This window comes from Spermophilus citellus (assembly GCF_964194105.1).
Source record: "Spermophilus citellus genome assembly, chromosome: 11".
Taxonomy (NCBI): Eukaryota; Metazoa; Chordata; class Mammalia; order Rodentia; family Sciuridae; genus Spermophilus; species Spermophilus citellus.
The window spans coordinates 108,558,124-108,583,650 of NC_138192.1; the positions used below are offsets into that span (position 1 = coordinate 108,558,124).

Consider the following 25,527-nt stretch of genomic DNA (forward strand, 5'->3'; position numbering starts at 1 on the left):
AGTTGTGCATGGAGTACATACTTCTGGACTGATATAACGTATGGATTATAACCCTGGCTGTCTATTAGAATCACTCAGGGAGCTTTTGAAAATGACAGGGCTTATATATGTGTAGAGCCCAGAAATCAGTACTAAATAATAGAACAAAACAACCTCCATTTGCAATAACACATGACAAAGATGATCAAGAGACCTATTCCTATGGTACCTTATAGTGTTAAGCACTAAGAACAGTAAGAGAAGCCCACTTTGGGCTTGGCACTCAACACACATCATTTCATTCAGTCCTGACAATAGTCCTGAACATTAAGTACAAGTTCTGTCTCACATATGAGGAAATGGGCTCACAGGCATAGACTGATTTGCCCAGGGTCACAAGCTGGGATTCAAGGCCAGGATTTCTGAGTCCATAGGTCTCCTTCCAGTTTCCTGGGGTTGGGGGTGGAAGAAGGAGGGAGGGAGGTATGAGTTAACCATCCTATTTAGCTATAGCATGCATATCTCTTCCAGATATATGTTTGTTACTGTTTAGGCCAGTAGCAGTATAGTCAAATGACTTTTTTGAAGCAGTCAAAATGCACTTTATTGTGCCCTCTGAATTCAGTAGGGGGATGGAGAGATTGTAGGCAGTTATACCCGACAAGGTCTTACATGTTTTTAATGACAAGTATCGAAAGAAGTGGGGGATTGGTAGACACAAGAGGCTTTTGGAAGAAGAATTAACAATGTTTAGAATGGGTGAGGAGAAAGGAGTTGAAGGTGACTGAAGTAGGCTGGTGTGGGTGATAGAATGGTGGTGCCATTGGCCAATGGAGGGCAGATTGTCAAGGAAGAGGACAACCAAGTAGAGTTTTATACATGATGAATATTGAGTGCTTGTGTAGGGGACAACAAGTATGGATGAGTGTGTGAGGGATGCAGAAGAGACAGGGCACTACTGGCATCAGCATACAGGGACAGCAAAAGTAGTGGGGATGGATGAAACAGACCAAGAGAGAGTTAACAGGAAGGGGACTGAGCACGGACAAGGGTCATCTGTTTTTAATTTGTTTACTTTACAATATCCAGAACTATCTAAAAGTATACTTTAGTGGTCTTCAACTCTTCTCATGCTTGAGAAATACATTTTGCAAAGAATCAGGACTGGATATGTATTTGAGTGTCTAAATTTCCTCTTTATGTGTAACATGTTCACATCTTTATACCCTTTATCCAGCTTCACTCAAATGTTCACATCTTATATAACCATGGAATACTCGTCAAAACTCAGATATTAATTATTATGTTTATTATATTTACACTTCATTCAGATTTCATCAATTGTTTCACTAATGCCCTATCTCTGTTTCAGGATTCAGTCTGGAATATAACAGAACATTTAGATATTATTGTTTTATTGCTGTTGTTGTTGAATGTACTAAAGCATTTGCAAGGCAACTTGAGACTCAAACATATGTGCAGAAAAGGAAACCGAGGACAATCTTTCAGAGGGACTCTGAGGGTAGTAGTATATGATGTTCAAGTATGGGGGACAGAGTGATTGGGAGTACATAAATGTGAGGAATAATCTTTTTGAAAGGTAATTGATAATGAAAATCCTTAGGTAGAGTAAAATGAAAGTGATGTGGTAGCATACTAAGAAACAGCAACATTGTGATTCAAATAAGTGGCTGAACTGTCATTCAAGATTAGCTCCTACCTCTTCTTTTGGTTTTCAGGAAGACAAGTCAGCTGGACAGAGTCAGAAGGGAGATGACTGAAATAATCTATAGCAAGGACAAATGGAAGGCAGCATATCTGTTAGGTTTTGCTACTTAAAATTTTCTCTAAAATCTCTACAAATTTCTAAAATGTCTATATCTTGTATGTAGAATACAAAAATTATTTGTAAATTTACAAACCAAATCCTACTGGCATGCCCTTTATGCTCTAGATAACTAGAGTACTAAGTTATCCAATCAAACAAATACTTACTGGGTGCCTAAATAAGCCAGGCCTGTGTCAGGCACTGGAGATGGATTCTTCAATGCACATAACTGATGAGCAAAAAAGAGACTTTCCAATTTCTCCTTTCTGGGTCCTTCTTACTTCCAAACATTGTTCATTATTGTTTTCACAATAACAAACTCACTTTGAACATGGCCATCTCTAATACTCCTTCAACACTATTTGTACAGGTGAAGTTAGCTATATATTTATTTAATGTTGCTAAGTGTGTAACTATATCTCATGTATGTTTATTTTCCCTCTCCCTTTTCAAGAGCTTCTAAGTCTCTCCAAGAACACTTTGTCTACTGTCTCCCTTTATCACTCTTCAATGTCTAGTACCATAATTTATATGAGGTTGATCATGATAAACACAAAGAATTGGAAAATGTAATATGTGCAGAGAAGATAAAGGAACCAAGCTTATTGTGTCTGGAGAAGATGTTGTGTCCAAAAGATTTAGTGACAACCATTAAAAAACAGACTTTTAAGATAGATAATGCCAATCAGCTCTTCTCCCTGGAGGAAGGAAGTTGTGGCATAAAAGCACTGAAGTCAAATGGAAGAATAAATTTCCTGAGAGGGACAACCGGGAAGTATTAAACTGTGTCTCTTGTAGTGATGCTTTTTAATGTAAATAAAAGAATAAAAGAGTTTTCTGCACCTATTTAGAGGTAGGGTCATGCTCTTCTGTCAGAGGAGGTTACAGTTTCTAAGGCAGAGCTCACTGTCCCTTGTTTCTCTTGTCCCTGAGGCAGACTGAATTTGTAATATATTCTCTGAATATTTTCTTCAGGCAGGCCAACCACAGGGGTAGGCAGGGCAAATAGGGACATAAAAATCAAATTCAGGAAAAGGTTGACCATGGCAACTTCCTTTTTTGGTGACCCAGGGCTCTTCCCTGCTGTGAATTAAGTTCTACAAGTTGGCCCATCAGACAGGAACCCTTGGTGAAATGGAGTAAACAAGCTGGGATTCCCTAGGCCTCTTCTTCAGAACTCTGATTAGTAGAAGGGGTTGTGAGAAACCTGAAGGCTCAGGCCTGTTCAGGTAAAATTAAACTGCCGGAGGCAGATCTGACAAGAGAAATATGGGGCTCCCAAGGGACATAGTCACTTCAGGGACCCTGCTGGGGAGCAACCATTCATGTCTGGGATGCAAAGCTTGGTGTTCCCTTAAGATAGTCATGTCTGCAATATGATTGATGTATGTACATTCCATGTATGTATTATATATCAAAATGCATTCTACTGTCATGTATGACTAAAAAAATAAATAAAAACTAAAAAAGATAGTCATGTCTGCATTAAATTTACTATTAGTGTATTCAGTAAAGAATGGGTGATTACTTTTATTCTCAAAAAACACTTGTGATCAGTTTATCTTCCATGAATTTAATGCAATATCTGTGACTTCTCACTGTGGTTAAGAATTTAAAATAAGAACCTAAAACCAGCACATATTTCATTGCAATAAATAGATGCTGCATTCATGGCATGTGCCAGACAGTGTGCTGGGCCCTCACGGACTTAGGAAAGACATAGTTTTAACATACAGATATCTATGCAGCATGAGGGAAGCTGGCGGGACACCTGATTAGGAAAGGCCTCTAAGAACTAAGAAGCTGAAGTTGATGGGAATAAGTAGAATACATTCTAGGTTGGGGGAGCAGCAGTGATAGGAGCTCAGAGGCCAGGATGAGTACAATGCTTGGGACTTGTGTCCTAGGGACAAGAAAGAGCTATATGTGTGCACCTATTTGAGAAGGCACACTGCAGGAGGTGAGCTTAGAAAATTAGGTTGTAGCAAGCCATGAGGGGTCTCCAATGCCATGCACCAAGATTCTACACCCCAAAAGATGAGGTACACCCAAGTGTCTCAAGCAGGAGAATGTGTAGTTAGCTTGTGACTAGAAGGATAGAGGGTACAGAAGAAGAGAGTGAATAGAACATCTCTTGGTTGGAGGGATACATGAGAAATGATAAAGGCCTGAACAGAATTAAAATAGTTGCCCCAGGGTTGGAGACACAGGCCTACCATCAGAGAGATTTCCATAGCTGAATCTGCAGATCATGTTGACTAATAGAAAGTAAAAGCCAGGAAGAAGCCTGGGGTATTCACAGTGGTCTAGGTAGGTAAAGTGTGAAAAGGCCATTTTGTATACTGGCATAGGAATAGCGAAGAGGAGCCATCTTGTTGGGAAAAGGGTATCTCCGTTGTTGGGAGAGTAGACTGGAATTGTCTGTAAAATGTCCAAGTGGAGTCACCTGAGTTCAGGGAGGAGATTTGTGTACCCCTAGCCTAGAAGTTCTAGGTGAAGCCAAGAGACTAAGGGAGAGGCCCGGATGGCATACTGGGAAATGAGAAGACTGGACCCTGGCCAAATGGCACCATTTAAAAAGTGATGGAGGAAGAAGACTGGAAAGTGTAGGTTGACAGTGAAAAGAAAAAGCAGAAGAGCTGCATCATGGGAGCCATGGAAGAAGAGAATTTCAAGAAGGAAGGGGGTCAATGGCAATCAAGGAACTGGGAGGTCAAATAACACAAGGAAAGCTCTCATGACGCCTGGAAAGTGCTGCAAGATTTAGAAAGGAGGAATTCGTCAATAATCTCAGACAGCAGTTTCAGAGCAAGAGGAGGGAAGCCAGACTGCAGAGGGGTAGGAATTGTGGATCATTCTTTTAAGAAGTCAGTTTTAAAGGAAAGGAGGGAAATTGGGCCATCACTAAAGAAAGATGTAGGATTAAGAAAATGTTTCTTTTTTTAAAGATGGGAGAGACTTGGGCATATTATATTCCAGAATAAAGAAGCTAGCACAGAAGTGAACCTGAAGACAGAGGTAGGAGAAACTGACAGAGGCTGGCCCTGGAAAGGCCTACAGGAAATGGAATGCAGACCCAGCTGGAAGCTCCTTCAACATGTTTGCAAACGTGTGTGCACATGCACACATACACACACAGTATTATCTTAATTGAAATGCCTCAAATTTTGGTAAAATGTTGTATAAAAGGTAATTACTAATTTCTCCAAAGTAACCCCCAAACTTCAACATATTAGGACCCAAAAGCTGCAAACTCACTGAAGATTATCTGACTTAGCCATCCTTTGGTAAATAGGATCCTTGCTGCAAAAGGTCACTGTCTTTTGTTTTCTGATGAGGCTGCTGTGTTTAGGGCTTTCTATGCATTAAGTGACCTTGCTGAACCACAATCCTATTAATCATCAGATCTGGCAGCATTTCTACAGCGGACCAACCATGTACAGAGCCCTGCTCATGCCGGTGCAAGTTCGTCTGGGCGGCCCTGACACCCAAGCCAAAGGACAAAAGAGATAAGGAGGGGTCAACTCCACACTTCTCTCATCCATCAAAGGAGATCACATCACTGGCAGGTGGCATTATCAAGTCTCCTGGTACCAAAGAACACTGAAGAAAACTGCTACAGGATCATGAAAATCAACTAGCAAAATCATTTCCAATGCCAACATTTTCTATTTTTATCATGTTTAGAATTGCCTGACATACTGGGAAAGTAACTTAGGCCTTGTTTATAGACTGGTCTAATGAGAAAGATGAGAAAAGATGAAAATTAAAAAGGAAAAGGGTCATATATGATTCAGAGTCCTATAGTAGCTAGTACTTGGGGTTAAACATTTAGAGATAATTGCCTATGAAATAAAAGGCAGTAGTCTTAACAAAAAAAGGTAAAGGGATCTCATTCCATTTTGTTCTATGTATTAAGTCAAATAAATCAAGACTCATTTAATGTGACCACTTTCTGAAGACTTTGACCCCATTCCCACCAGCCCCTGATGGTCATGAGAAAAAGGGGATGGGGTCAGGCTCTGAAGAATGTAGATTATTTGCAAGATTCTGTTAGTTTTAATAATACACATCACTGTTTTCCTGAAGCTCAGTTCTTTCAGATGTAAAACTGGTACTTAAAGACCCAATGATAAAGTGGAAAAAAAAATTTTGTAATGAAAATATTACAGCTTAGACAGGCTTTAAAGAACAGGCTCACAAAACACACACACACACACACACACACACACACACACACACACACACTCTCAAACAATAAATAACATAATACCCAATGCAAACCTCCAGGATTTGATTCTAAATGATAAGGGTCTAAAACAAGAATATGGATATACAGATAGAGGTGCATAAGGAATAATTTTAAAAAGAAAACCATTTATTCACATAGTATTACTGTGTTTTTTAAAGAATATGTGCTCCAGGGCAGGTAATTTGTATGGAGTTGAGAGTGTCACAGTCTCTCTCCTTTCGAGGGCACACATACCCCCACCAAAATCAGCAAAAAGCACTATGGAGCATCCCCAGGGAGATGTAATTTTGTGTTCTTGATAGGAGCTGCAAACTCTCCCTGAAATAGTTACATTAGGCTGGATGTGGATAGGACTCATATGTCCAGCCATGCTCTGAGCTAATGGAAAACAATTTTAAATCAAAGGCAGATATTTCGATAGCAACTCACGTGGAAGAAATAAGCTTCAATCATTTCTCTAGATACCTCATTTTGCTAATCTCATTGGTTAGAAAAGTGGTGAGATTGCACCAGATATTATATCTTAGCAGTAGTTATAGGAAATAAGGGTCTCTTACCTGCTTATTCAGAAATTGTGCTTAAGTTTCTTAGCAATAATCTAAAGCCTAGAGTAGAAATACTTGGGAAGTAATTTTGGTAATGATAATTCTGGAGTCTGATTATAAAAATGACAACTTATATCCTAGCTGTCATATATCCTAGCTCAAATTCTTAAATATTTTTTTAACAATGAAGGAACCTAATACTTTTCGTATGATGAGACTTTTCTTGTCTCAGAAAATGAGTTTAAATAATTTATGTGTATTTCTTTTAATCTTGGAATAACACAAAACCACTTCCTAAGTTTTTTGAAGAATTTCACAGTAAAAAGCTATATATGTATATAGCTTAGTAAAATTAACATATATAATCTTTTCAGATTTCCTTCTTCATAGTTTATTAATCAGTTTAGCACTGAATGGCACTCTTTTGTGAACAGCCAGTAGCTCCCTGCATGTGTATGTATGTGTGTGTATGTGTGTGTAACACTGGCCAAATAAGACCTCTGAAGAAAGTGAAGGAAGGGGAGGAGCTGTCAGAAGCTGAGGAAGATAGATGATTTGAAAACCATGCTGCTAGAGGTCATCCCAGAGAAAATAAATTTTTGAAGTAGAATGAGAAGAACAGTTACTTTAGAAAACATAAAAAATTACATCCTATATTTTAGTAGTTTCTAAGTCCTGACAGATTCATGCAGTTGATTTGGTAAGGCCCCAACTATAGCTAATGACTTTTCAAACTGACTAACTTGAAAACTAGTCATAGAAGCCTGGCTAACCTTAAATCTCCCAGAGAACATAAAGAGTTGTATTCATTTTCTGAGCTTAGAGGTGTTATGCATACACTTGAAGTGTTAATCATTACTAGTCTTTAATGAAAATAATTCAGCAGAAAGAGAAAAAAATGATTGCCAAAATGGGGTTTTCTTCTAAACTTCAATAAATTTGAACATTTTGATTTCAGATTTTGGTTATAAGATATTCCGTATATGTGGTTCAGATACATAAAAAGTCTAATCTATGTAGATTTTGTTTTAAGAATTACCACCCTAAATTGAGCATGGTGGTGCATAACTATAATCCCAGCAATTTGGGAGGCCAAGGCAGGAGGATTGCAAATTCAAGGCAGCCTCAGCTACTTAGCGAGTGAGTCCCTAGGCAACTTGCTTCAAAATAAAAAATAAAAAGGACTGGGGGGCCAGGGTTGTGCCTCAGTGGTAGAGCACTTGCCTAGCATGCGTGAGGCATTGGGTTCAATCCCCAGCACCACATAAAAATAAAAACAAATAAAATAAAGGTATTGTGCCCACCTACAACTAAAAATATATATATATATTAAAAAAAAAGGACTGGGATGTAGCTCAGTAGTAACATGCCTCTGGGTTCAATTGTCAGTACAAAAAAAAAATTACTGCCAAGTTCTTCATAAATTAGTCTACTAAATTAAGCATATTTGGTTCACAACAGCATGCAATATTTTCTATCAGATAATTCTTCCACCTAATGTATCTAACTTTTGGGGAGCAGTGAAAGGAGGAGATGTTAACATGAAAAAATTCTGCCAGCTCATTTATTATTAGATCACTCATGCAATCTTTTGTTGAGTATGCTGAATAAAAAGCTTCATTTACTCCAAAGATCTGTGATAGGTATGCTCACACATCAAAACACCATTTTCACTTGGTGATTCATGATGCTGTAGACAAATATTTACTGATATAAAAAGATGTTCACAATATACTAAATAAAATGATTAGTTTCAAAATTGTAGGTACAGTGTGAAACCATTTTAATGGGTAGAAAGCATTTGCAGAGAAAAAGGTCTGGAAGATGTATCAGAGTGAAAGGATAATGGATAGCTATATTCTTTGTATTTTCTATGATGAACAGTATCTTCTGCAATAAGAAAACAAAAATCAGTTTCACCAAATTGTGTGGGCAGAACCTTGATAACAGTATTTCATTTATTTGATCACTTTATTTGACAGATATTTATTAGCCCCCACTCCATGTCAGGTACTGCTCTCGGCCCTGGGGACACAGCAATGAGTAACACAGAAAAAGAGCCATGACCTGTGTGACTCACATCTAGTGGGGAGAGCAAACCAAAGCATCCACATCTATACACGATGGCCAAGAAAGGGAGACAGGCAAAATGAAATACTATGTTATATGGGGATAAGCAAGGAAACAAGACAGGTGCAGGGAACAATTTAAAATAGAATGGTCAAGGATGTTTCTTTCAAGTGATGGTTGCCTAAAGATCTAAAGGAGTTAAGGAAGCAAACTCTGCAGTTTTCTGAAGAAAGAAAAACAAGTATAGAAACCCAAGCAGGAGCCTTTTTGGTTGTGCCCAGGACCAACAAAAAAAGGCTGGTGTGACTGGGACAGAAGGAATAAGGGGGAAGTTATGGGAGGTGAGGCAAAGAAGTAGAGGGGAATGAGGCTCTGTATGGCCTTGGCTTTTATGTGGAGTGAGAGGTGAAGCTATCAGAGAGTTTGGACCAGAAGTGACAACATCTAATTTACACATGAACTCTAGCTATAGTCTTAAGAACAGATGGAGGAGGTGGGGCAGGGATACCAGTTGCTACAATAATCCAAGAAAAAAACGATGGTGGCTTAGTTCCAAGTGGTAGTAAGTGGAAGTAGTAACGAGGTTTTGTATCTAAAACTCACAGGGTTCCTGGCGAGGAAGGTGTTTAACCTGAATAATTAAATCAATGGAAGTGCCATTAGGTGAGATGGGAAAGGCTGCAGAGGCAGGACAGTTTGTAATGGGAGTGGGTGGGGGATATTATGAGGAGGTCAGTTTTGGACTATTAAGTTTGAGATGTTATTACACATCCAAAGAACATTTTAACCTTTGGACCTAGCCTCACCTCCAGTGAAGTCACTAGAAAGATAGTCTTTCTGGGGTAAAAAGGGAAGGAATAGGAAAAGAGTCCTGGTAAACTGAATGACTTTTATGGGGACTGGTCTAACAGCTGAGCAAGTTGCTAAACTTTGCTTGAAGAAAGAAGCAGCAACAAGAATTTGACAGGACACAAACATACACAACACACACACACTTTTTTCCCCCTGGCATTCGTCACAATAAAGTTAATTAAAAATGGTGGTCTTTGTGATAGAAATTGTTCATTGCTTGGTAAAACTAATAATTTGGTGGGAACTCAGGCAGGATATAATCATAGTTTGAAAGAAAATGTGAGACAGGAAAAGGTGGGTTAGGAGGTAGAAGAGTCACTTTTAGTATTTGTTATGGTTTGGATGTGATGAGTCCACCAAAAGCTAACATGTGAGACAATGCAAGAAGGCTTAGAGGAGAAATGATTGGGTTATGAGTTTTAACCCAATCAGTGAATTAATCCCCTGATGGATTAACTGAATGGTAACTGAAGGCAGGCAAGGTATGGCTGGAGAACTTGGTCATTGGTGGGTGTGGCTTTGGGTATATATTTTATATCCGGTGAGTGGAGTGGAGTGTGTGTGTGTGTGTCTGTCTGTCTGCTTTCTGATCATCATGTGAGCCACTTCCCTCCACCACACTCTTCCACCATCATGTTCAGCCTCACCTTGAGCCCCAAGGCATGGAGCCAGCTGTCTACAGACTGAGACCTCTAAAACCATGAGCTCCCAAATAAAATTCTTCCTCTACAATTGTTCTGGTCAGATATTTTAATCACAAAAGCAAAAAAGCTAACTAAACAGTATTCCCTTGAGATTCCCAAGTCAAACTGTTAAGTTGCTTCAAAATGATCTAAGCCAAAGATGAAACTTGACAAACATGTAAAACCAAACATTCCCTAAGAACTGACACAATTCTGCTCTAAGATACTGGGAAAATAAGCTTCATAGTGCCTATTGCCCACAATTAGGATTGGAGAGTACTATTTTTAAATTTATGTCATAATGGAAACTTTGGATTTACCAGTCACCCTGAGACTCCAAATCATACTTTTGTTGATAAGGAATGGGAAGTACTCAAGCATCACATAAATTTCCCTGTACTGGATTATTTCAGTACTTAGAAGAGAAAAATATGACTTAAAATAAGGTTTCTGAAAACCTAGTCCAAACAGCTGGTGTCGGTCTGGGTAATGTTTTTAGCAAGCAGTCCAAGTGAAAATGAGGGGGGAAAATCAATTATTTTCCAATCTATTTGTTTTTAAAAAGCTGTTTGATTTCTTAGGCTGTTTGTTTATTTTTTCTTGTTTCTTATTTCATATATAAAATGATGGTGAGAAATAGATACTATTTGTTTTTATGTTTGTTTTCATTATAGACATATATACCGCCACCCTATAGATTTTTTTGTTTTAAGTTTCAGGTCTGGAAAATGAAAAGGCCTGGAAAACATGACCTACAGAAAACGCACCAGCTGGCACTAAGCCCACTGTCGTGCCCGACTCACTGTGGCTGAGCAGGCCTGGCGGTGAGCACGGAGCATCTTGGCTATCCCAGCTTCCTCTCCCTGTCAGCCACCTTCCTGCCATCTTCACACTCTGCTAAATGACCTCAATCAAGGCTTCAGGAGGATAAAAAGTGGTTCTCTTAAGACTGTGGAGACCTTTGGACATCCTGTCACCAGTAGCAAATTCACTGGGGAAACAGCAAACTAAGCTGCAAAAAACCAGGTTCTAGCTGGATTCTGCTGCTCACCAATGTTAAATGGGAAAGTCACACAGCATTTCAGAATCATGGTTCTTTCTTTTCTTTCTAAATACTCTCTGTCCTATCTACCTAAAAGGGCTGCTATAAAGAATAAACAGGCTGGGCACAGTTGCACATGTAATCCCAGTAACTTGGGAGGCTGAGGCAGGCGGATTGCAAGTTCAAGGCTAGCCTCAGCTATTTTGTGAGGCCCTAAGCAACTTAGTGAGACCTTGTCTCAAAAAAAAAAAAAAAAAAAAAAAAAAAAAAAAAAAAAATCAAAAAGGGATGGGAATGTAGCTCAGAGGCAAAGTGGCCCTGGTTTCAATCCCTACTACCAAAACAAACAATACTCCCTCCCCCTACACACACACACACCAAAAAAATTAAAAAAAAAAATTTCTGGGAAAATCCCTTTTAATTGATAAAAATCACAATTATCTTACATATAGTAAGCAATTTTACAAACATGAGATGATATAATTATTAATAAGCCTTTATTGCACAGCTAGCATGTAGAGTCTTCTATTTTTAGGCTATAAGGAAGAATAGGACAATCTTAGTCTTTCAGAGCCATCCAGTCCAGTCAGCAAGAAAGAATATATACACAAGTTACTCAGGCACTTAGGTATCAAATGAATGGTCCAGAGGATCATCACTGGAAGAGATCAGAGAAGGTATTAGCTTCTGAGATCAGGTGGAAAGAGGCAACACTGGAGCTGGCCTAAAGTAAGAGTGGCCTAGTCAAGTAGAGAGGAGAGGCATGTGCTATGTTAGGAAAAATGTGTCCGTCACTTTGGCTAGGGTAGGTGGCTATAATCCATGTGCAGATTGGGTAAGAGAAGAAGTTGTGAATGTAGGTCAGATAAGATATCCACTTGATGATAGTGTGTATATTAGATGGACTGCAGAGGGGAGTCACGGGAGGTAGGATTCCCAGTTTGGAAATTTTAGCAGTAAGATGCTGAGGATAAGGGCAAAGGGGATGCCAATGGGAAAGAAAAGTGAAGGAAGGACATGACTAGATAGCTCCTAGGGAACCATAAAGCAAAGCTTAGAATAATGTCAAGGTTGAAACTGTGAAAAACTAAGAGAATGACGCCATGCTTAACTGAAATGGACCTGACTACAGTAGATATACTTTTCAGAGTAAAACAATGACTTCCCTTTGAAACTTCAGTGGAGATGTCCATTAGGCAGCCAGCAAGCGATAACAAGGTAGTGGTGAGCTCCCTCTTTTCACTGTAGATTTATAGAGAGATCCTGACATTCACCCTAAAGATAAATGCAAAGTGTCCAGAACAAGTGCAGCTTCTTCTGACCCTCATGAAGTGGCCATATTGGCTCATGTAGGGGCTGGAGAAGCATGCAGAAAGGCACTGAGGCACTGGCCATTCCTAGTTGTAGGGAGCAGGAGCAAGACATGAAAGCAGTAAGGGCGCAGAGAAGGGGGAGGTGCAGAAAGGCTGAAGGACAAAGAAGGGCAGGAAGAAGAGAGGTCTACGAGGAAGGTGGCCAACAGTGGCCAGAAGGTCAAGGAAAAGAGAGCCTAAGAAAGCTGCAGTGGAAGCAGAGTATGATCACCATCAGGCTGTAAAGGGTCTAGTGAGAAGTGAGTGGGCAAAGAGAAAATGGAGACATCTGAGAACTTTGGCAAAAGAATGCCCAAAGATATAAGCTTAGATGGCAGTATGAGCAGAAGATGGTGGTTTTTCTAAAGCAGTAGTGTAGGTGAAGAAAACTGGAGAGCAAGCCATTAATTAAATGTGCTAGAAGGAGGGGCCCAGTCTCTGAAGGACCTTCTTGTATCACCACTGGAGAATCAGAGTCCACATCTAATGACTCCTGTGAATGCTGCATGCTCTGCACAGGAAGTCATGGCAAAGCCCTGAATTCCAGGTTCTTTGATGCTTCTAGACTCACTTCTTTTTGCTTCTTCCCACCTGCTTACTTACCTCTTGTTTCCTTTGAATTTTGATATGTTTATAATAAAAATCACAGCAGCTGGGCTGGGGTTGTGGCTCAGTAATAGAGAGCTTGCCAAGGCACTGGATTTGATTCTCAGCACTACATATTAATTAATTAATTATGGTCCATCAACAACATATATATTTGCAGCTAATATTTGCTTAGCATGTACTCTGTCCTGGGCACTAACTCTCTTAATCCTCAGGCTTTCCCTATGAGGTGGAATATTATTGCCATCTATAGGCAAGACAACTGGCTCTGAAGGTTATAAGAGATAGAGGAGAGCCCTAAGCTAAGGGACAAGTCTAACTTCAGGGCCTACAATACCAACTACATCCGTTTGAGCCCCCATTTTATTCTTTTTCTCAGTCTGTCCCACTTGGATTTGGTAATCTTTAGCTCTGTGGTGACAAGGAATTGCTGTAGGATGTTGCTTCAACTGCCAGTCCCTCAAGTCACTATCCTGCAAATGCAAATGCCTCTGGAGCATGTTGTAACAGCCCAACCAAGCACTAGGACACCCCAGCCCATATCTAATGCAATTTAAAGATGACCTTGTGTTATTTCTTTGAATCCTAAAAATTTCTTCATGTTTGTTTTTTGAAAGAACCACAACTAAGACTTTTGCCCCCCTTTAGATGGACCTCCCACAAGAGCCACGGAACTAATAACTGAAATATCAGTAAACTCTGTTACTTTTACTATTTAATGACATGTATCCAGGGTCAAAACCTCAAATGCCTATGGGCCCAGGCACCACCATAAATGAATTAAGTGCACTGGGTTTAAGAAAAAAGGGCAGCAATGTATTTGCTACACAAGAACAAGGGAAGCCCTGTGGCATCAGAGCTTCAGATTTCCCAAGAGGAACCAGAAAGCTTCATTTTGTATGTCCTAAAAACTCCTGATTGTTTAAATGTTGGCAACTATTTTGTCATCTCAAAGCTTGGTGGGTGCTGTTCCTGTAAAGCCTAACAAAATGCAGCTGAGGTGCCTATTTGTGACCTCTGATTTACACATATCCTACTGCTCCTGTGCTCAGCTGAGCACCCTGCAGCTTTCTCAGTGTCCCTCCTAAAGACTTTCCTAATGGCTGCTGCTCCGGATGTGTCCTGACATTGCCAAGCAAGCCACAATTTTCCAGAGTTCCTCATGCACCTTCGCGTGTGGACATGGTAAATAATTCTTCTCATGAGAAGTTAACTAGGCCTTGAACTAATTCAGCAGTGTCGCCATCTGGGAGTCGTCAGACACAGTGAACTGTCAGCACTGTAAACATTTTAGGCTTCAAGGAGGACACTGACTTTTGCAAAACTAATCACCCCTGCCAGTCAAGACCTGCGGTATGGGTTTAAGAACAAGGCGTCCATTTAACAACAATAACAAAAACAGTGAGGATGAAAACAGACAGTCATAATAATGAAAGGCCTAAAAGCAAACTGTGACTTCCCTAATAAGGCGACGACCACAGTTGGCTCCCTGGCTGTTGAACGCCAATACGATTAATCAGTCTGTTTTCGGTTTTCTCACGACAGCAATATTAACAGTTTGCTTTATGCTGTTTATATGGTGCTGACAGGTCTTCGGCATGTTGGGCCTACTTGCTAGAGATTAATGGCCACTCTTATACTGAGGTAAAATCCAGTCAGGGAGAGAATGCCTTTTACAATTAGATAACAACTGTATTCTCTTCCTCCTTGCTCCTAACCCCCAGTGCCCCAGCAACTCTTCCCTCTCCCAATCTCTATCAGGGATATAAAAGTCATGTCTACAAGGTTCCCCTCATTGTTTTAATCATCCCCACTTTAGATGTTGTATCCTCAGGTGAAACAAAGGGAACCTTAAATATTGACTGGATAAGTCTGTCATCTGATTGGCTCATTTTGTTTTTGAAAATTCCATTCCATATATAAGTGAAAGAAATAGATATGAGGTGTCCTCTAGCAACAGAAATTTAGCATATTACCTCTTCTAATTTACAGCTATTTTTATGGACAAAGAAGGCAGAGTTGATATTAAATGGAGGCTGCTGCAGGAAGCACGGACACCTCAGAGAACCTCTTAGAGATTATTCCACTAGTCATATTTCAACATGAGTCAAAAAGATTTTAAATAAGACAAGACCAGCCTCCCACAAATCCCTCCCCTGAAAAGGCTGTAACAAATATTATTGATGACCAGCATACTTCTCTCTGTCCTCAGTTGCAAAGAAATGGTACCCCAAACATTATTCTAATAGCATCTGAATGGTGGGAATCTAAAAAAAAAATGAAAAATTTAAGAACTAAAGTGTGCCTCCTCTAAGTTTCTAGAGGAATAAACATCTCATTGTTTTCTCTTAGGGAGACTCTGTTAATGAAACAACCACATGGCTAAAGTATGCACTGACTCTTCAGAAACTGCAGTCTTGGGCGCAGCTAGTCTTCCATCCCACTTCCCTTGAAACATTCTATTTTATTAAAGATTTTTGTAAGCCAGATATAAGCACAGTTTAAGGAAAGAAAGTAGTATTAATAACAATAATAGTATTTCCTGAGTACTTGCTATGTACAAGAACTACTTTAAACACTTCAATTGTACAAATCCATTTAATTCCCACAACTGAATGCAATATGGCTAATAATTAAATTTTTCTTTAAGTGAAGGATATTTGAGAGAAAATAACAATATACTAGGCTAGATTTGGGCAGATTTTTAATTCCATGTCTGTACTTTAATAATTTATCTAATGCAAAGACTGGATTGGAGCAAGAAAAACTGATAGACTAGTGAGAAAGATACTGCAATAGTCCTGAGAGCATACAAATTTGAGATATCTCAGAAACAAAACTAATTTTTTTTTATTGATCTGATCTGTTTTTTCTTTCATTTGTTCAATCACTCAACAAGTATTTTTGAGGGTTTTGGATGTGTTGGATGCTCTGCTAAGTGACAAATAGAGGAGTAAGAAAAAGAATCTAAAGATATTTCCTTCCCCCAAATTGTACTATTAGCGATTGCTCAGTGGTCTAAAGTGACACTTAATATTCATCCCTCTCTCCTTCTTCACTGCATCTACCCCTCTTGCCATTCAATACCTTGAGCCAGGCATTGCTTCATATAATGGTCATGAACAAGTCCAGGAAAGGACTTGAAGGGAAAGGAAAAAAAGGACTGCTGTCTTCATTCATACAGCTTTGGGACTGCCTTCTTTCTAGAGCTTTCATTTCTTTCCTGGTGGTCTGGCCATAAGGCACAGTACATGGAGGTAAACCACCAGACTGCAGGAATAGAGTGGGGATTCTTAGTCATCCATGAGAGGAGACGACCTCCTATTTAATTTCTAAATGTGTGCTGTGCTTTGGCATATTTTAACCAAAGCAAAACATAGCAGAAAGGTACCTAACGTGATTCCCACATGTAGATTTTCATATAACCTACAAACATATTGGCACAAGAAAAGCTTTGAGCACAGCCAAAAGTTACAGAAAATAACAGAACAAACACATATTGAACACTAAAGATCCTGTACCTATTTTAGTTGGTAAATTAACTTGAGATATATACTTCTATTGCCTTTTGGAAAAAGCCCTGATCTCTTAAAATTAAGATTTGCCTAAATGTTTTAAGAATAAATCCCAACCACTTTTTGGCACATGCTGAAAAACAACTAGGTAAAAAGAATGACTACCACTGAGAAGTATTTTGCTTGATGGCAGCTGCCTTTTCATTATTATTTTATGAGAGTTCATCTACATATTATGTATCCTTTACTATTTACATTTAGTTCTTTTTGAAATATCTTCTTCAGATGCCTAGAGTTATGCCAACTTCTTTAGATCTAATCAGATCTCAAATTGCAAACTCTAGCATTTTAATTCTTTCCAAAAGTTCTTGTGTGGGTAGGCTTACTTCCATTGAATGTGACTGATGTATGCTGCTGGTCATTTCTATTAAAACTGAAAAATCAAAACGTATTTTAGGGACTTATGAACATCATCACAATTATTTCAAGTATAAGCTAGTTTGTATATACTGAGGGTGAGAATTTAAATGCTCATAAAATCTAACTGTAAAAGGAGGAATTTTATGAGAGCAAGCACATTTTTTAGCTTCAATTTTATTTTAAGGATGTGAGCCTGGTTGGGACTTGTGTGTGCCATGAACTGTGAGCTAACTCAGTTATGGAAAAGCAGCCTGCACCACTGGTCAGAAAAGATGAATGATGAAAAAATGAATCCTGGGCCTGTGTACTTTAATTCCAGCTCTCCTGCCTGCATCAGTTATGGAGCTGTATTTGTGTGGAAAATAAGTTTTGAACAACCACCCACTTATTTCCCATTGAAAATGATGTTTAGTTTTTAAATATTTTAAATATGCTTGTTTACTGGTGATAGATAGCAATTGAAATTGTGAAAAGTAACCCCTCCCCCAAAAAAATCAAAAAACAAAGAAAAAAACACTACATAAAGAACCAGTGAAGACACTTTTGTGATTATTATCTCAAATTAACATATTGGTAAGAGAAGGCTTCAACGTCCTGGGCACTAGATCATGGGTTCAAAGCCTTCAGTTATGATGAGAGGTGATTTCCATTTTGCTTGACAAATAGAGGACCTCAGAGAAAGTCAAAGACCAGCCCAGAGGGAGACCCACAGAATTTCAGTAGGTCCACGTTGGAAAGGTCCTTGAAGACTTTCTAATCATCCTCCCTGGGCAGGGAGGTAAAGCAACCTAGACCATCAAACATTTATGACTCTTACCTGCGACGCAGATCCTCCGCCACCGCTGCCCGGCAGCTGAACAAATAGGCTCGGAGCGATTTCAGCCGCTGCCGCAGCCGCACCACGGTGGCCAGTGGCTCGGCGTGGAGATACAGCATGGGGTTCTCCTGCTGGATGTCGATCAGGGGCTCTTCGTACACATACTCCAGGAATTCTTTGGCCTGCTTAGACACCTACAAAACAAGCTTGGGCAGTCAGTTCTGGCCAATCATCAGCTTTCCACACCAGCTCAAACTAGGAACCAAAGCTTAAATACCAAAGTAACATTATTTTCTGAACACAGCTTTTAAAAAGCCCATACTTAAACAAAATACAAACTTTGGCTTCCCTTTTTCTCTTCTGGAAACTCCACTGGTAAAACTTGGAAAAAGTTCATTAATTTGTATCTTGATTATAGTAGTGATTTTAAGAATCTACACATGTGGGCCGGGATTGTGGCTCAGTGGTAGGATGCTTGCCTAGCTCGGGCGGGACCTGGGTTCGATTCTCAGCACCACATAAAAAATAAAGACATTGTGCATTGTGTTGTGTCCATCTACAAAAAAAAAAAAAAAAAAAAAAAAAAAAAAGAAAAGAAAAGATATTCTCACTCTCTCTCTCTCTTTTTAAAAAAAGAACCTACAAGTGATAAAATGACATCGCACTATGGTGACCCATCATACTAATGTTAATTTCCTAGTTTTTTTTTATATCTTTTGGTAGTTATCTAATTAATATGTAACCAAAGGAGGAAACTGAGGGAAAGATACACAGTATCTCTGTACTGGTTATGCAATTTCCTATGGATCTGTGATTATTTCAAAATGGAAAGTAAGGGAAAAAAGAATTAATTAGGATCCTCTTAAAATCAACACTGATTTTAAAAAATTTACATATATGTATTTTTAGTCCATGACTCTTTAAATAAGTAGACACTTTTTAAAAAAAGTAAACCAACACATATTACAAAATTAAAAGGAATAAAAGGATATTCTCAAAGGAAAAAGAAAAAGAAAAAAATATTACATGCAGAATAATTTGACTGAATAGAAAACAGGCTTGAACACAATACTTCAATGCCCAGAAAGAAGTTGTTCTGACTAAAACACCTTTGACTTTGCGCTGACTCTGACCAACATATCCATCCAACTCTATATCTTTTTCTGGTAGTAAATAAGATTATGAAAATTGATTTTTAAATATCATTGTCATCAGTAGAAATAAATAGTGCATTGGAAATACAATTAACCAGAGACACAGAGGAAGTAGCTTAAATAATGCATAATATTTGGATAATTTTTTGGAATCTCTAAATGCCAATTCACTGATTATTAAGATGTAAATTGGCTAGTGATACACTGAGTAGGCTCATTTTCTATTTATGGAAGGTAAAACCTCTCCAAAAAGTTTCTATCACCTCTCTAGGAGTAATGCTGGAATTCAGCATTAAGATAAACAAATAACTATGCTCGTTAAAAAGAAAATTGAAAATTCACTATGCTTCACACTCTAGACCAGAAGCGTACTAATGAAGATAAATAGGATACAGTTTTCACCCTCAAGGGGCTCCTTGTTTAGTATAAAAGACAAATATTTATAACAAAAACTACACATACCCTATCCTCTGCTACAGAGGTATGGATGAGGCCCCTTGCTAGCTTAAAGAAGGAAGAAATTACATCTCCTGGTTAGAGGGCCAGGAGCCAGGGTGGCCTGGAAAAACAGAAGACATTGGATTTGGATCCAGAAAGATGAATAGAAAGAAATTCACTTGGCGGTCAGGGTGGGACCAAAGAGAGTACAACAGGCAGACACAATCATAAACCCCCTCAATATATACATGTGATCATTAGATATATGGCTATTGTGTGTTTATTAAAAACACACATTTAGGTACACATATATAAAATTCAACATTATCATTTTTTATATTGTTATATTCATAACACAGTTTATGCTATTTATGGGAAGGCAAAAACATGCATCACTTTAAAAAATAACTTTTTCCCTGAAACAATTATTTTTGAGATAACTATTTGTTGTTTGATTCTATGGCATCCTGCAGAGGTACAGAGTTAAAGGAGTTTATAGTCTTTGCAAATCCAGGTCACAAAGGGTACCTGGAATTAGCCAAAACCTTTGAGTATTTAACCAGATTGGAAATAACAAGGTGACTGAATGAAATAATCCTCACTCTTATTTTTAAATCATATAGACACAGGTACATGCCAGACACCATAGCAAGTAGGCCTTCGCTGGAGGTTAAAACAGGCATGACCTGGTCCTCAGGTGGTTTCCAATTCAGTAAGGAAAGATGAAATTGGATCAAATCTTTTATTTATCATGTTTAAATATTTGCTGTATCTAAATGTCTTCAATGAGGAATAAACCAACAGTGTTCTAGGAAATAAAGTACAACCACTTGAAACTGTTGCTAAAAAATGATGTATTGTACAATTCAATTAGTCTTTCTGGCTCTACTGAACAGTGTTTATACTGAGTCCGGGCCCTGCTGAATTAGGTTAACAATGCTACCTTTTAGTAGGTGAACAGAAGGACAAAGGGCACTGGCCAGTCTCCCAGGCCTTAAAAGGCTTCTCTCTTCAGGTGGTACTTAAGCCCAAGAGCAAAAAGAGAGAGAGAGAAAAAAAAATCTTTTACAGAGACAGTAAAAGCAGTGAGACAAATGGGACAGCAGCTACTGACAGCAGTATTCATAAACTGAGATGACAGAAAACAAAAGCTGAGCTAGTCCCACAAACTCAAAGGCACTGCCTTCACAAGTGATTAGGCAGCCTTGAGTACATGGAGAACACCCTTGATGCCACGGCTCGGGCATGTGAACAAATCCACCACAGCAGCCACCTGGGGCAACAAGGCTGAGCACATGTTCTTCGTGTTGAGACTCGACCCCTAAGACTAGTGAGGATATTTTTTAGAAATCTCAAAATTTGGCATGGAATGTTAATTTTGCAAAATAGAGCACTGTATCTCTGCTGACTTCTTAAGTTCTAAACAACCCCTCATACTGGCATAAGGATTCCATTCGCAAACTCAAATACAAATGAAAAGGATTTTTAAAAAGAAAATTTAAAAAATTACTTAGGGAAAGAAGCCAATGATATTCTTAGGTGATAAAGTTTACATGAGAGAAAGTTTTTTTCTTGGTAAGATAAATATTACTTGAGTTATATGTGAACACCAAATATGTTCCAACTAAGAGCTAAGAGCTACTGTCCTACTCTTGCCAAGTGAATTATGAAAAACATGAACTGCTTGATGGTGCTTCTGGTGTAAATAACAACTCAGCTCATGAATCAGGTGCAGATGGATGAGTCCTTTATTTTTAAAAATAAATGGTTTTAGCTGGCACTATTTTCTATGATCTCACTTCATTCACATCAGAATCCATTTTACAGGGTCAATGGTTCATTTTTTTAAAACCTTTTAGCCTATTAGTATTACCAAATAATATTTAACATTTAGTAGTGATAATCACATTATGCACATAAATGAATCTCTTCACATTGCTGTTTTAGCTTGTAAGTAGCTACTGACAGCAGTATTCATAAACTTATGGTTCAAGCCATAAGAACTCAGGGCCACGACTGTGATTGTGCTGCAGTTTATGAACCCACTCAAAGGCCTGCATCTGCATGATTCGAGCGGCAAGAAGGAGAAAATCTGGTGGAAACAGGCCCCTCCACCTGACATACAGGAGTTGAAGACAGCAGCACAATCACATTATAATTACCCTAAATTTGCTATTTACACATATATTTATTAAAAAAGCACATATCTCACTTGATTGGAACACTAATTGCAGTTGTTTCAGATTCTAGTATAATCCATGTTTTGTTATGCTGGTGACAATGACCACTTAAAAACAAAGTTCTCAGATTCAGTTTAGGTTTGAGTAATCCTGAAGGAGAGGCTGTGAAATGGTGTGCTGGTATGTTCCTCCACAAAACAGCCCTGGATAAAAAAAAAAAAAAATGTAATGAAGCCAAGGGAATGGCTAACCATAGATAACAGTGTGGAGATAGTGCGGTGTTAGTGGTGAGGACTTAATTTTTACTAAAGAGGGAGAAGTTATTAGAATAAACCAGATGAGAACATAATCTTGGAATACCAAGGACAGGTAAAGACAATCTTGTTCAATTTTTCTTTTCACGTTCCAAGGAATACTAGTCCTGCAAAAAAAGACGTCCTAAATTCCAAAAAAGAAATATGCCACATAATACTTTCTTTTATTGGTGATTCAAAGTGCAGTTTTTTGGCACATTAAAACCTGGGAACATTTCACACTGAAAAATCCTACTTAATCTAGCCATTTCCAGATTTATTTGACTACAGACAGGGCAGCTCTTTAGTGCTATGCGGGGCTTAAATGGGGTAGGGGTGTGGGAGGTAAGATCCTGCCTGAGCCCAGATTACCAAAGAGAGGAGCGGGTATCTTACTTTCACTCTACTCCATCCTCTTTGCCAAGCTGTGAGCTTGATGAACTGTGCTGTGTTGGGGAGCAAGGGGACTCTTTTGCCAAGCCTCATAGAGCTGGCCTGATGGCTTTCCCATGGAGCTCTCTTTTTCAATAATATTTATTAACACATACAAAACTTTGAAATATACCAAATGAATCTATTATCCATAATTAATAGAAGAGAAAATTGAATCTAGAGTTTAAGTGACTTATTTATGGTCATTTTGTGGCAGAACTAAAGCTGGAACTCAGATCTCTGGACACCCTGCTCTGTGCTGTGCAGCTTGTTTACGGTCATGGTTCTTTTTATTTTTCATTACTCTCCCAGAACCTGTCAGCTTATGGTTTTATAGTAGAGGTGATCCCTGACCCTTCTCTGTTCTTCCTCCCTGCCAAAGACAAAGCAAGTAGGCTGTAAATGGAGACAGACCCTCAATGCATATTGGTATGTAGGCTCCCATTGGATTTTAACTCTAAAGTAAAAGCTAAAGTTCAATAACATTTATTTTATGCAAAAGTCACTTATTTGTATACTTGTTTACTGTCTTTCTCCTTCTCTGGAATAAAAGGTTTGATTCATAGGTGCAGGAATTGCTTAGAATGATAACAAACAAATGATTAATCTACAACCCTCTAGCCATGACTTTGAACCACACACTGCTACTTTTAGATACAATTCTAACAACTTGGTTGTTTCTAAGTTCATAACATATTTAGAGTCAATAAAGAAGACAGGAAAAGAGCAGCTACAGGAAGAAAAGCAACAACAGAAGTGACAGTACATCCTGGTACTAAAGGAAGAAAGGTACCTGCAAGGACACAGAAGGTAAAAACTGAACTGAACAACCCTGACTCTAGGCAAGTTGGCAAAATCCACCAAACTCACAAATGTACATTTCTATATCAAGGAAATTATCTACATATAGTCTCATTCATGAATCAGAGAACTTATATTCAAAGTGATGCACAAAGTAATTCATTGAATTACTGTTCTCAGTAAAAGACTGAAAAAAATTTAAATTTTCATTAAAAAATGATTGGTTAGACGTGTGTGTGTGATTCAGTAGACCAAAGAAATGACCATTAAAAGGTCCAAGGAAGAGTTGCAGCTGTAGCTCAGTGGTAGAACACTTGCCTAGCATGTGTGAGAGGCACTGGGTTTGATCCTCAGCACCACATAAAAATAAAATAAAGGTATTGTGTCCATCTACAACTAAAACAAATTTTAAAAAAAAGGTCCAAGGAAGAGTTTTATGATCTAACTGGAAAGCTCTCCAAGCACAGAGTATATACTACATTGAGTATTGTCATTTTTATATGAAAAGGCACATGTATGTAAAATATCCTGAAGGATACATGGGAAGGGAATAATTTGGTTGCTTGAGGAAGGTGGATGGGTGGGAGGGAGGGAAATTATCTATATATGCATGCTCTTTTTACTTTCTGAATCTTGAATTTTGTGAAAGAATATTATATTCAAACAATAAAGAATAAGAGTACAGTTGTGTAAGTATAAGCAGTGCAAGATCTAGAGGGAAAAACCACATCAAATTCTGAAGTTCTCTATAACAGGACAGAAGGATTGCTTGTATTTATGATTATAATTCTGAGGCATTAAAAAGGCTTATTTCTAATATATATTTTTCTTAAATAGAATGGATAAGGGATCATTAAAATTTACAAAATTAAAAATGTAACATAATCACATTACTGAAAATTTGGAGAATAAGAATCAGGAAAGAAAAAACTATCCACAATCTTGCCACAGTAAAATAACCTCTTTTGCTTTGGTATAACATTTCCTCCCAGTATTTATTTCCATCTCCATTGTGAAATATCATATCTGGAGTCTTAACAAAATCAATCCCAACCACAACACTTCTTGTTCCTATCAAAACAGGGACTGTCAGCTAACCGAGGAGGAATCAGAAGACCTTAAGTTTAATTACAATTTGTTCTCAAACTCTCTAAATGGCTCCGATCAAGTGCTTTTTCCCATCATCAAGCTGTTCTCCAGCTCTGCAAGGGCCATAGAGCTTGCCTTGACTGCCTCTTCAGATGTAGAGATAGAAATGGTTTATGCAACACGGAAAACCCCTAGCTAAGTGGAATGTGAATATTTGGGCTGATACACACTCATAGAAACAATTCTGAAAGTGCACAGCTATGGGGAAAGGTTTGAGAAGAGCTGAATTAAATACATTGCCTACTACCTCTTTGTCATGCCTGATATTTTTAAACTGCAGGCAGGTTACCATTAAAGAGAATTTCATTAGAAAATGGCCATAGAATTTGAGGGTGGGGTTTAGCAGCTTCTTAATCTTGAAGCTCAATTCAATATGCAGGATATATACCAGAAAATAGATGAAATATTGCTTTAAAAATAATTAGGATTATTAATACTCCAGAGGACAGACAAGGAAATGCTTAAGATGACAGATTTTACTCCGTTCTGAAAAGCCATTTTTTTCTCTTTTAAATGGATGTTTAAGCCAGTCACGTACTTGCTATTAAGGAAGCAAGCAGATCCAACAGAACGATGTCTGGTTTTAGAGACTGATAGGTCCAAATTGATCCTCACAATTAGGAGCATTAAGTTAAATCCTGGTGTCTGAGCAAAGAGACAGACACTGGTAAATGGAATACAGTTATTTCATGCCAGTAAGAGCTGATCCAGATAAAATCAGCCAGCTATGTTCCTGTTTTAAAATCTTCTCTGGTCCACTGAGAACGCGGGAAGGAGTGGTCTGACGAAGGAGATTTTCATCACAGGCAGCATGGATGAAGTGAGTATACCTAGCAGATATCTTCAATTAGCTACCTATCCTCTCAAAATCAAATCTAGTTACTTGAATGACTGCCACAATACAACAGCCTGCTTTATAGACAGAGTACAAGTGTCAGTGACAGCTCTATGTTGATTGTTTCCGTGGTCTTCAGAGCACACTCCAAACACACCTGGATCTGCTCTTCCATGCCATGCCTTTGGAAACCATCTCTGACTTTTTCATTTTCTCAGCTATTACCATCTCTCTCTTTTGCTCCACTAATTGATGTGGATTCTGCTGGCAGGTGCTACCAGCCC

At 38.5% G+C, this 25,527-nt stretch overlaps 1 protein-coding gene across 2 annotated transcripts in view; it reads right to left on the reverse strand.

Annotated features, from left to right (window-relative positions):
* The window catches only part of PLEKHM3 (pleckstrin homology domain containing M3), a 177,876-nt gene that overhangs the window by 75,931 nt on the left and 76,418 nt on the right, over positions 1–25,527 (reverse strand). Inside the window, exons 5-6 of one of the 2 annotated variants that reach the window (XR_014018029.1) lie at positions 17,962–18,155; positions 1,700–1,766 (exon numbers count right to left, since the gene is read on the reverse strand). Coding sequence is in view for 1 of the 2 variants with exons in the window: in XM_081261430.1 (XP_081117556.1) it covers positions 17,962–18,155 (194 nt within the window). In the remaining variant the exon portion in view is untranslated. The remainder of the gene's footprint in view (positions 1–1,699; positions 1,767–17,961; positions 18,156–25,527) is intronic. The other variant, XM_081261430.1, reaches the window with a different exon arrangement.